Genomic DNA, 13,717 nt, shown 5'->3' on the forward strand with positions numbered 1-13,717 from the left:
TTAATAAGACCAAAAATAAATGCAGCTTGTCATGTTACTGAGAAATCGCAAAGATGCGTAAACTCCTCTGTCCTGAAGATGTCGGAAAACTTAAAGTTACAGCTTTACCTGACTGTTACAAAGCACTGACACTGGAGACTCCTTCCATACATGTTAAATCAATGTCTCCTTACCCTGGAGAAAATGATTACTTTAATCTGTTTATGTGGAGCGTCTGCTGTACACGTCCCTGTGAATGAGCTGTTACTATAGAAACCATAACGTATTAGAGCGAGGGCATTAATATAAACCTGGGATTTGCAGCTGCACTACTGTCAGAGCTGCTGTTCTAGAAAATTAATCAACACCTTCTGACCAATCACAATCCAAAAATAGTAATAATAATTCCACAATTATCACATTTAGAAAAGGAGATGCAAATTGATATCATAGATATGCTAAATGATGGGGTTTTTTTGTTGCAAGGGTGTACAAACTTTTGCACTACATCAATCCATCCATCCCCGATCTGCTTTTCTTCTCTTCTCTGCTCTGATTGTATCTATTTGCTTTTGTATTTGCTCTCAATTTTTGCACTTTCCTGTGTTCAGTTGTTGGAAAATTGCAATTTATTTATGAAACCATCCACATGTCCTCGCCTTTTCAGACGCCTCGCAAATTTAGTTTCAAACACAGAAACTTTCGTGGCACTCGTCTGAATCGGCCGAGGCTCCTGCAGATGCTATCACTCCCCCGTCACTCCGGATTGATGGACGCGGATGAAAAATACCCTCTGGAGACAAACAGGTTCGGCTCGGCTTTCAGCGCCGAGGCATATCATCACAACCGCGTCAATCCTCAAGACGATGACTTCAGCGCCGCATGTCACCATTGATCGTCCTATTATTCACCTGCGCTAATGCGTCTGAATAGAGAGACGAGTGGAAGTGGAGCATCAAACGTCCCGTTAATCCGACCGGGCCATCGAAATCCCACAACCGCCAAAAAGTGATGGACAAGTCTATTATACGAGCAGGGAAGCACAGGGAGACACAGAGAGACGCAGGGAGACGCAGAAAGGCAGAGGGAGGTGCAGGGAGACGCAGAGAGACGCAGGGAGGCACAGGGAGATGCAGGGAGATGCAGAGAGATGCAGAGAGACACAGGGAGACACAGAGAGACGCAGGGAGATGCAGGGAGGCAGAGGGAGGCGCAGGGAGACGCAGGGAGACGCAGAGAGATGCAGGGAGACGCAGAGAGACGCAGGGAGGCAGAGGGAGATGCAGGGAGATGCAGAGAGATGCAGAGAGACGCAGGGAGACGCAGAGAGATGCAGGGAGACGCAGAGAGACGCAGGGAGGCAGAGGGAGATGCAGGGAGATGCAGAGAGATGCAGAGAGACACAGGGAGATGCAGAGAGATGCAGGGAGATGCAGGGAGGCAGAGGGAGGCGCAGGGAGGCGCGGGGAGATGCAGAGAGATGCAGGGAGGCAGAGGGAGGCGCAGAGAGATGCAGGTGCTCAGTGGAGTGCACTCTGAAGTAACATGGGAATGCAGGGAAAGAAGGGAGAACCCCTTGACATGTTTAACAGTGAATGTTAGAGGCTGGTTTAGCAAAAAGGTAGAAAGTCACAAGGCTGAAAAGAATGACATGGACTCTGACGAGTTATTCTCAGTAATGAGTAATGGAGTGTGTTTGTTTCACATTTAGTGTTTCATAAGGATGCCAAGTTTTAACTGCTTCTTCACTAATTTCTGTTGGATGGAACGTACAAATGAAGCTGCAAATAATAACATAAATCATAAAATGCAATAAGTGAATAACATTATTAATGTAAGTGAATAACATTATTAATATTATTATTATTATTAGTAGAAGAATTTCCAGTATTTTTGTACATGCTGTCCAACAGGGGTTGAAATACAGCTCAGATTACTTTACAAATTAAAAAAAATAAAATGTCGGTAAATGTCCATTCACAGCACAGCTGATTTACATTTAGCCACACCCACAACAAATCCATAAAAGGCAAAGCTCACAGAGAGCTAAAAACAACAAAATGGTGGCTAAACAGTGAGAGAGCGCCTCCTAAACACGGTGTGTGCAAAATATTCCAATAGTGCAGCTCAGCCACTGCAGAGCATCAGCTACCATAGACACACCAATTCACGCTTCCTCCTTTAACAGGGTGCCATTACTTTTGTCCTACCTGAACAGCTAGTCTTATTTGTCTTAATTTATGGATTTGTTTTGGAATCGCTTTCTCTCAAGTCATTAATATGAAGCGAGTGAGTTTAAATTGGTGTGTAAATGTAATAAATAAGAGATTTAAACGTGACCGTGTAATCAGGATATAAAATCACAGGAACTCGACGACAATTATATGATTTGAAGCCGATTATTCGAGATTCACATTAGTGAGTCTACTTATATACACATTAACTCAGGAGAGAAAAACAGGATATGAATGTTTTTCCAAATGTGTGATAATTGTAAATTGTAAATAAAATAGGGGTTTTTATGTGTGCTAATTATTCTCAATAGCTATCGGGGGTTTGAATCCGAAAGATCTTAAAAACAAAAAAAAAGAGAAGAAAAGTGAAATTACAGAGATGCCAGACACAGGAAAAACAAAACAATAATTAGCATGTATTAGCATTTTGATTGTATGAGAATGTGATCATGAAATAAAATACATGCCTCTATAGAATCCTGTTTAAAGGCAGTTGAAGGAAAAATAAAGCTATTTACTACAGTGCGATTTTCAGCTTGATTCTGGTGTTTCAGACAAAAATCACACATCGTAAGTGAATGTTTTGGTCATGAATTGAAATCAGCAGCTGATTTAGTGCCACTGTGACCAAAGACAGCCTTTCAGTGTGAAACAATACTTTTATTAAAATCTCGACACTACGACACTCAAATAAAATCCACCAATAGGACTACGGCAAACTTATGGAACAGCTACAAATATGGTAGCTATGATGGAGAAACTTAAACAAAACATGATAATGGAGAGAAAAAAAATCACGTTATTACCTGAAGTTCACTTTGTAGAATGTGTGTTACTGTAGATAAAGCACTTTGAATTGCCTTTGTGTATGAACACTGCTATATAAATAAACTTGCCTTGCCGAGAGTGTTCGTGTTCGTGATTATGCGAGCTGATTTTCAGAGCTACGTAACGTACTACGTAAGCAGAACGTAGTCATTTTCTTTACTCACAGGTCCACCGTTAGAGGATCTTCATCGTATAATCTCACAAACCGTATCAGAATGTGTTACAGAATTCAGCCCAGAGTTCATTGGGATAAAGTTTCTGGCAGGTTTGACAATAAAGTTGCTTTAATATTCAAATATGTGTAATTGCATGCCAGTATTAATGCAGATTAAAAGCTGTGAGATGTGTAAGAAAAAAAAAAACGATTTAAAACACAACATGAACGTAAAATAAAAGAGTGTTGAGATCTGTCCTTAGACTTTCATTAGATGTGAGTTTGGAGTTAATGGGTTTCTGTCATTTTCTCAGAACAGGGGAAACGTGTTGAGATTTTTATCTGCAACACACACACAGACACACACACACACACACGATGTAAGAAAAAAAAAATCTGAGGTATTTCTTTAATTATCATCTTGACCATGCTAATTATGTTATGTGATAGCTCTGTAATTTTAGTACAAGCAGTTATGAAACATTAATTCCTTACAAAACACCTCAAACTGTCACCTCAAAGCTGGAGATCGAAGCTAATCTGGGTTTAATCGTCACTGCGCTACTTTAACACACTTTACACGAGCGTAGCAGTGTCCTCGAGATGTCTTCCCATCTTCATCGCTATGCTAAGCGAATACACGCACCGTTGACGCGCCATAATTCAGCCTGAAGTCCCATTTTGGATCTGCGTTTTGTAGGAATACATTTCTGTCAGCCGGGATGAAGCGAGTGCCGCTGTTAGCATTCATTAAGGCTCATGGCCCCTGCGGACTAGCGCTGGATGTGCGCTCTGGCGTGGAGCCCGTCGATCTGACAGGTCATTATGGCATCTCAAGCTGGGAGAGACTGTAGGAGAGGCTGGTAGCGCTCCCCGCTCTCCCTCTCACCCCTCAATCCTCCACTTTCAGACAGCTGTGAGGAGCTTCATCGACTCGTCACACCTGGAGGAAAGACTTCTGCACCGCCTACAACACCTTCACCATTTCTGCCTCCAACAACGACGCCTGCTCTCAATAATGAGCTCAGGTACTTCTTAATAAATACGGAGTGCGGTGGATTTTAAGCAACGATAACTGTGTAAGCAAACTGCTTCTGAAGCTAAAGGATAAAGAATATAAATATATAGATACATAGATATACATTGTGATCAGTTTTGGGGAGTAGCTTGTTACGAGTAGCGAGGCTACTAGCATAGCTAAATGTTTTTGCAGCGTTGCAGTAGCTGAGCTCTTTTAAAACGAATGTAGCTTTTCCAGCATGTTTTCCACCATGTAGGGTGTAGCGATATTTTGCGCTACACTGCTACTTTCTCCCTTTTCACGTAACCAATTCAACATTATTTTGGAATAAAAAAAAAAAAAACACAAACTGTTGTATCCGTCAGGAAACATGTTCAGGAAATGAGTTCAGGACTTCTAATTAGCGTAGAACAAGACTTTTGTACATCCACTGCCATGTTTCTTAACACTTATCAGCATGAAACATTCACACAGCAAAAGAGACACATTTTTTTGTAAACTACGCAAAATGATTTATGATTGTTGCATTTATTCATTTTAATCTAATCTAAATAGTCAGATCATTATAATTAGCGTCCGCCTATATGATGTAACAAAGCAATGATAAGCATTATTATTCATATAGCAGCAAACATCTAAACATTACATCATGTTAGCTAGATAAAGCAGCTGCTTTTTTTTTTTTTTTTTTTACAATTGTTGTTTTATATTAAATAATATTAACAATTTCTTACAAAACAAAGTGGATTGGGGAAAAGCGAAATCTCTTTGTTAGGGCAAACTCTGCATGAAGCATGAACATTCTTAGCTGCACAATAAAATGGAAACATTACAGCTGTTGTTTTCTTGACACAGTCGTTTCAGTGAAAGCTTCAGTGTGACTAGCTACGCACTTTTTCTTAGTAGCTTATAGTGTAGCTAGCTGCTTTATCAAAACGGTAGTTTGGCTGTAGCTTGGCTATTTTTAAATCATAACAGCTTGTAGCTTGAGAAGTTACAACTGCAAAGTAGCTTCCCTGAACACTGATCGTGATCAGTAACGTGATCCAGATCAATAAGCGTCATTTAACACGGACTTCGGGTTAGGTGTGTATGCTAAAGATAATAAAGGCTGAGATGCATAGCTAACTCGTTTCACAGACATTCCACAACATTACATGTAACTATAAATAGATAAAAAGTATGAGTTTTAGCAAATTGCTATGGTGTAAGAGGAATAAAACTATTTTATTAGGTAGTGATTTTAAAGTGTTTTGTCTTTTCTAGTTCTGGAGTTTACTTTGCGGTCCTGTTTTAAACACTTATGACTTTTTTTTAAGCAGGATGTATAATAGCTAACACTGCAATAAAAAAAAAAAAAAAACTTTAATTAGTACAAGTTAGTACAAGTAGCTAATATTCTTCTGTCCTAATTGGGATTTAAAAATGCTATACTGTAGGTACATAGAGTACATTTTTTCTAAATCCTAAAGATATTTTAGAAGGTTGTATATTTCTACACTGTGTTGTCTTGAATGGTGTTGTAAATTTTGTCAATGTTTGTAAATTTCGTCATTCTGAAATGAACTTTGCAGTTTGGTGAGGAGTTGACGGTGTCAGCGAGGACGCCGGGACAAGCGCCATATATAAAGACGGTATCGATTTGCTCTGCTGTTTAAACAAAGCTCGCTAATGCAATTCCCAGTGTAACCGATGACCGAGGAAAAGCTATTATTTCTCAATATCTCAAAACAAATTGTAATTACACTTGGGAAGGAGGAGGGGACAACACCAACGGCACCAGGTGGAGCCGTCCAAATTGATCAGCGGTGTTTCTCTTGACCCTTCATAAACGGCTGAGATTATTACGAGATTATTATTATATGAGCGTGTGTGTGTGGGGTGGGGGTGTTTTTGATTGGCAGAGCATGTCGAAATGGGTTTCGGCTCTCCGGAAAATGAAAAGAGAGCTTAACCCCGAGCTGCCTTTAAAGTGGGACACAGAGCCGGCTGGCTTTAATAATAAAACAGCGAGGACTGGGATTTATGAGCACACTCTGGCAAGACAATACTGAAAGCGGGGATTAGTCATGACCTGACTGGCACTGGATAAAATTGAACAGCTCACATCCAGCACTAATTAGACGACATGATCGCCTGCCAATCAGTTTGACGAATAGAGGGCCATTAAAGCAACTCGGAAGTCGTAAAGTTACGCTACACAAAGGGTCGATATTTAAATCTGTTCACTGAGCATAATATCGCACATTTACACATCAGAAAACATCAGAGGTGTTTAACGGCATGTTTAGAGCGTCTGAAAATAAATAAAATGGTACTAACCGTTTGTGTTTGAAGGATTTCAACCTCCCGTCGTTGGCCACATGGTGTTGAGTGTAAAGTATTGATTTGCTGGTCAGCACAGGGAAATCCCACGATGCCTCTAAATAAATCTTCCGATAAGCAGGGCAGAGGTTGAACTTGTGAAGTCCCTGTGTGGATTTGTAATGCCTCAGACACCAAACTCGCCATTTTATAGTCATTTAGGCCATTTTAGCGATATCGACAAACTGACGCCCCGGCAGAAATTCCAAACCAGGGCACACGGGTCATGTTCAGAGCGCACTGGTGTGGAATATTAAACTCCAGAGAACCAGCGTGATGAATTTTAGATGGTTTCACGTCGATAAAAATTTAATCATAATTACTGACAGGCCATCAGCCATGTAGAGCTTCAGAGATCGCTATGAAGAGACACGACATGTCAAATCGATCTGCTTTTCAATTAGCGTGTCAGCATTCAGCCCGTCACAATTACTGTACCACCTAACCATGATTATCTGAGCGCACTGTGATTAAACTGGGCTTTTCACAATCGTGTGGGAAAATTACAGAACAATGATATTTAAATGAAAGAATGGGGTTTTAAAATACTTCAGTTAAAAGTAGATGTAGCTAAATAGATAAACTCGTTTGATTAAGGTTAGTATTTTAAATGAAATTAGAAGGTATGATATTTCTTTTTCAACATCTTGAAAAAGAAACTCCTCACTTGCAAATTCACACAACTCAATTTTCATGAAAAAGTGTAAGGTAAGGGTTAAGAGGCGGAGTTAGCATTCATAACCTTTATTCTGAATACATCCACTCAGTGGACACTTTAATAAAAGACCAGGTGATGATTTTCCAGTCTTCATCTGTCCAGTTTAGCCTCAGATTCCTGTTCTTGGCTGACAGGAGCGGAACCTGATGTGGTCTTCTGCTGTTGTAACGCCTCCTCAGATGCTTTTCTGCTCACCACGGTTGTAAAGAGTGATTATTTGAGTTATTATATCCTTTTTGGCAGTTTGAACCAATCTGGCCATTTTCCTCTCACCTCTCTTACCAGCAAGGCGTTTCCACTCACAGAACTGTCACTCACTCAGTGTTTTTTGTTTTTCGCACCAATCTGTGTAAACTCCAGAGACTGTTGTGTGTGAAAATCCCAGGAGATCAGCAGTTTCTGAAACACTCACACTGGCACCAATAACCATGCTACGGTTAAAGTCACTGAGATCACTGAGATTTTCCCCATTCTGATATCTGATGTGAACATTACCTGAAACTCTTGACCTGTATCTGTATAATTTTATAAATTGTGCTGCTGCCACATGATTGGCTGATTGGATAACTGCATAAGTACAGGATTTCCTATTGAAGTGGCTGGTACATTAAAAAATATCTACAAAATCATACCGTATCATCCTCATTTACCCAAAACTTTAACAATACGACAAAAGAGGCGTTGATGCACAGGATTGTTGCTTTGGTCCGGTCACATGGCACTTCTGGTTAACTTAAAAAGAAATAGGGAGGGGTTGAGTCCTCTACATCTTTACCTCTTTTGCCCTTTTATAGACAGAGCATCCAATGAGGTCTGTATACAGAGAGACAGAGACATAAAACACTGCCACACACTGTAAAGTTCTACACTTCCCAGACTCTCGCTCTTCCTTCAGTGTGTAATCTCTCCTGGAGATACTGGAGATATGGACCTAAAAGCTGCTGCTGTTCTCACCACAGAACTCTTATTCACAACCTTCTTCACTTTTATTCTGGCTTGTTCATTAGGAATCGGAATCTACATCTGGAGTACGTTCGGATTTGCCGCTTTGTGACAATGTCTATTGTTAAAGCACCGTACAAATACAGTTTAAATGAAACCCACCCATACGGCCACATCGATCCGTGCAGCAGACAGGCGTAACATCAACATTTATTAAATACAGACCTACGCTAGGAAAAGCTCCACGATTTCCAATTCATTCTGCATCACTGCTGCAGAGTACACACACACACACACACACACACACACACACGCTCAGACCCCCCACACTCAGCATGGCGTACTGTCTAAAATGTCGGCACCCTCTTTATTCGAGCGATGCTCCAGCGCCCTCCTGACGTTTCAGAAGTGAAACAGCTCCAGGCAGAAGCACCTGTTTGAGATGCAGCGCAGGATAAAGAGGCGTATTAGAAGCAAAGCAGCTCAGTGGGAGACGTTTCTTCCACATTCTGCTCAGCCTGCAAACCCGTGGCCCTGAGAGATCCAAGCGGCGGATTTATATATTTCCCTTAGATCGCTTCCGATGGTTTTCTGCCGTCATAAATTCTGCACAGCTACACAAATACCACTGTGGGGAATAAGCAAGGTTACTGGATGTAAGGTAGGGCCGAGATTTAGCTGGAGTTTCTGACAGCGCACAAAGAGGAATGAGATGGAGAGCATGGTGGCCGTCCTCCATCTCGTCTCTGCTAATGTAAATCTGAAGCATAAATGCAGCGCAGGAGTCTTTTGTCCACATTTGACACGTCCCAATGGGCAAAGCAACAACTTGCAGGAGTAAATCTTTTCGAAAAGAGCCGTTAATGTAGTTATAAAAACACTGGCAGCCAAACACACATTATTAGTTCAGCTTTTTCTAATATTCTTCCCAAAGTTTACAGGAACTTCCTAAAAGAAGCTGTGAATCATCTTGTGTTTCTATCCGCTGCTGTTCAATATACTGAAGAACAGCAGCTTTACCAGAGATGCTCCAGGAAACACGCCCACTATTCTGTATGTAGAATATATTTAACTTCTTCACTTTTACAAGAACACATCTGGCTCACTGACACATCCAGGAGCTGCTGTGTTGTTTTATTAATCCTACTTTTCTGTTTGGGGTTTTTAAGATCAAACAACTTATTTATGTTATATTGGATAACATTAGTATCCTAGATTACATTGCTGAATGATTTTAATAACCCTACAGTATGTATTCTGTTTGGGGTCTTTGAGATCACACAACCTTCTTATCGAGTAAAAAAAAAATACTATTCTGGATAATTTTACATCAGTATCCTCCCCTGAATAATTTTATATTAATATCCTGAATAGCTTTACATTACTATCATGGATAACATAATATAACTATCCTGGGTAACTTTATTTTACTACCCCGAATAATTTTTACTATTCTGGATAATGTTACACTCCAATACTGGCTAAATTTACATTACTATACTGGATAATGTGTCTTTACTAGTCTGGATAATGTTACATTACTATACTGGATAATGTGTCTTTACTAGTCTGGATAATGTTACATTACTATACTGGATAATTTACATTGCTGTATGATTTTATTAACCCTACTATTTTGTTTGAGGTCCTCAAGATCACTCAGCTGCTTTCCCAAATAAAACATTACTGTCCTGGACAATGTTACATTACTGATCTCCTGCACAATATTACTGATCTCCTGGAGAATGTTACATTACTGATCTCCTGGAGAACGTTACGTTACAGATCTCCTGGAGAACGTTACGTTACAGATCTCCTGGAGAACGTTACGTTACTGATCTCCTGGACAACATTACATTACTGATCTCCTGGAGAACGTTACGTTACTGATCTCCTGGAGAATGTTACATTACTGATCTCCTGGAGAATGTTACGTTACTGATCTCCTGGAGAACATTACATTACTTATCTCCTGGACAATGTTACGTTACCGTCCTGGAGGATAAAGTTACATTTCTGTCCTGATGAAGATAACATTAGGTAACATTTCTTTCCTGGATAAATTTACCCAGAAGCACATGTAAAGGGAAAGAACATCCTAATTTCGAAATTTATTAGATTTTTTTTATTTTCAGAATTAGGCACAGCAACTAAAATGATAGTATCCCAGAAAATGACAACATAAAAGCAATCTGAGCAAAATGCTGTGATTAAGCAGCTTGTGCTACATGTGATACAAGAAGACAGGCTAACATGGCCGATTATCTGTTTATCCAGTACAAGCACGTTTGGGCAGCAGGAAAAGCTCATTACCCTGGTCGGAGCACCAAGCACGACCTTCCCGCCAACTCTTATCAAAGACATTAAACATCAATTATTCAAATGAATGACTTCACTTCGCCTCTACAGCTTACTCATTTGGACAACTTCATGAAAGTTGCAGGATTTGTACGCATGAAATATGCATGGGAAAGCCATCAGGTGCTCCATAATGAAAAAGCATACCTTGGAATTGACATGTTGACTCAGGAAGTGATTACACATGGAAGGACTCTTCAACAGGTCATTGGATGACTTTCATTATCTAGAGTAAGTTTAAATTCATACTTTTCTCCTGAAGAATAAGGATTAAAGAAAGAACAAGTCTGTACATAGCCAATCATATCTAATCTAAACATGAAACATTTACAGACGCTTTTGCATTCTAAGTGATATTTATTGTTACTATGTAACTTAAGTAAAGTATGTAAATTTACATTACATTACAATAACTTTATACTACCACCCTGGATAACTTTACACTACTATCCTGGATAACTTTACTATCCTGGATAACTTTACATTACTATACTGGATTCCTTTCACTATTCTGGATCACTGTACATAATGAACCTGGATAATGTTATTTTACTATTCTGGATAAGTTTACTTTAATATAATGGATGACTTTACATTACCAACCTGAATAACTTTACATTACCATCCAAGATAACTTTACATTACCAACCTGAATAACTTTACATTACCATCCTAGATAACTTTATATTACTATCATACATAACTTTATCATCCAAGATAACTTTACATTACCAACCTGAATAACTTTACATTACCATCCTGGATAACTTTACATTACCAACCTGAATAACTTTACATTACCATCCAAGATAACTTTACATTACCAACCTGAATAACTTTACATTACCAACCTGAATAACTTTACATTACCATCCTAGATAACTTTATATTACTATCATGCATAACTTTATCATCCTAGATAACTTTACATTACTATCCTGAATAACTTTACATTACCATCCTAGATAACTTTATATTACTATCCTGAATAACTTTGCATTACTCTCATGAATGCATTACTACCACGGATAACTTTACATTACTATTCTGGGCAACTTTACATTACCTGTGAGATATAAACCTGGAAGAAGAAACAGCATTTTTATTTTATACGCATTCTTTCACCAGAGAGCACATAGAATCCTTGGCGTAGCCCTGACATCATAGACCCTGCTGCATTACCTGAAATCATTCACATGGTTTCTTACGCTGCTTAAAAGAAGGTCACATGGTATGACATACCCGTCATACTGATTATACTCATGACAGATTGAAATTAACTTAAAAATATAGTTTCTTCATTGAAAACCTAGGAAACTTTGATAAAGCTAGCAATCTTGCATTAGCTTGCTATTAGATAAGCTCACAAGACAGGCCTGGGAATAAATAGCTAGCTAGCTCCCAGCTCCATAATCTATTTAACGTATACAATTAAGGTATTAAATACAGCATGCTAGTTTTACACTGAGTAGTAGCATCAGTAGGTCCTTTTATCCTGGATTAGTGTTGTATGGGTCCAAAATTTGGGCCTGGATTGTTGTTAAATAATCACACAGCCATTTTGAGATAAAGGCCTGTTTCTTGAAAGACAAATGATCCAGTGACGCTGATGCCCATGAATTTACTGCCAAAACAAAAAGTTTAAGCAGAAGAACATTTTCCTTTGAAATGCTCCCTAATTAGCCATTTTCAATTAGAAGAGAGGAAAAGCAGCCAACGAGTTCCCAGCATGCAAAGACTGTTAGAAAAGCAGCCCAGGCTCCTCATGAAGCTGCTGCGGGACACAAAGCTTCAAGACTACTTTGAAGAATCTAAAGATATAATGTGGACAAATCTGAAATGTCCCAAATGCCCAATTATTCCAAAGTAGTGGATCGGATTTGCACTAGATAACAAGTAATGAAATGTTTTGGCATCTAGTTAAACACTGAGCAGAGTGTATGTCTGAATTATCATCATCATCATCCTCTTCATCACCATCACCACCATCATCATCATCATCCATCGGCCCAACAGAGTTCAGTTACCTTCCTCCCAGTACAATTTACTGTAGCTAATCCACCTACAGTTGTATGCAAAAGTTTGTGCACCCCCACCAAATGACATTTTTCTTTAATGACATTTTTGGAGACGTGAGAAATAAATACAACCTCTGCAGCAAACTATTTTTACAAATAAAAATTTTCTGCTAATGTTAATGCACAGTTATGTTATATTTAATGAAAATGATATAATTTTATATTTTATATAAAAATATAAAAAGTAGTAACCACAGAAGTGCTTTGATTTCTTTTTATGACCTTGCTTTGCTTTGTAGGCATCAATTAGATTCATTTTCAGATCCTCAGTCAGCTGCTTAGAGGAGCCCATGGCTGAGAGTTTGACGAGTCAGAGAATTTATAATGCTCTGGAATTGGCATCAGCTGACAACTCCTAACGACAATTCCTGACATGAGTCCTAACGAGTCAATTAATTTCTGAGACTTTACAATTGGAAGGGTGGCCAAACTTTTGCACAGGCCACAATTACTATTTTTTAAGTTCATAAAAAAAAGTAACCTCAGAAAATGCCATTTTTTTTATTACTTTGCTGTAGAGGTTGTGCTTACTTCTTTACACTTCTAAAATCAAACAAAAAAATATGTAATTTGGCTGGGGTGCACAAACTTTTGCATACAATTGTACCAGCAGACTTGTTGCGAACCCTAAGGAAACCTAGATGGACATGGCGAGAACATATTCAAAAACTCCACACAGACAGTAAGTGGTAAGTCTTAAAAAGTTAATAGATATTTACTGGTTGCAACAAGAGAATGGTTTAAAAATGTAAAAATGCAGAGTGTCCGCTAAAATTTCCGAGCTTTCCATGATAGCTGGCTGTCAAACAGGACACGTAAATAGATTTGGTTGTTGGAAATGTGTTAATAGAGTGGAATGTTGTGAAATTGGATATGGAATCATTTATGATATCCTAAAGGTTACAATATCCAGAAAATTCCCAATAAAATGTAGTGTCTTACTCTGGCCATTTAATTAAATAATTATTATAATTTCCAGAAGATCTACGAATCGTGCGCTTTAATTGGTTTGTTATTGTATCACTGTTAGCTGTTTACAAT

At 38.9% G+C, this 13,717-nt stretch overlaps 1 protein-coding gene across 1 annotated transcript; it reads left to right on the forward strand.

Moving 5' to 3' along the window:
- Positions 1-990: 990 nt before the first annotated feature.
- LOC128318440 (octapeptide-repeat protein T2-like) lies at positions 991-1,518 on the forward strand. The gene has a single exon (XM_053234630.1). It carries the CDS (start codon positions 991-993, stop codon positions 1,516-1,518), a length of 528 nt encoding a protein of 175 aa, XP_053090605.1.
- Positions 1,519-13,717: the final 12,199 nt, after the last annotated feature.

Source organism: Pangasianodon hypophthalmus, chromosome 1 (assembly GCF_027358585.1).
Source record: "Pangasianodon hypophthalmus isolate fPanHyp1 chromosome 1, fPanHyp1.pri, whole genome shotgun sequence".
Lineage (NCBI taxonomy): Eukaryota > Metazoa > Chordata > Actinopteri > Siluriformes > Pangasiidae > Pangasianodon > Pangasianodon hypophthalmus.

Bases quoted from the DNA above. Each gene is read 5' to 3' on its own strand.
- LOC128318440 (XM_053234630.1), top strand. From the start codon at position 991: ATGGACAAGTCTATTATACGAGCAGGGAAGCACAGGGAGACACAGAGA.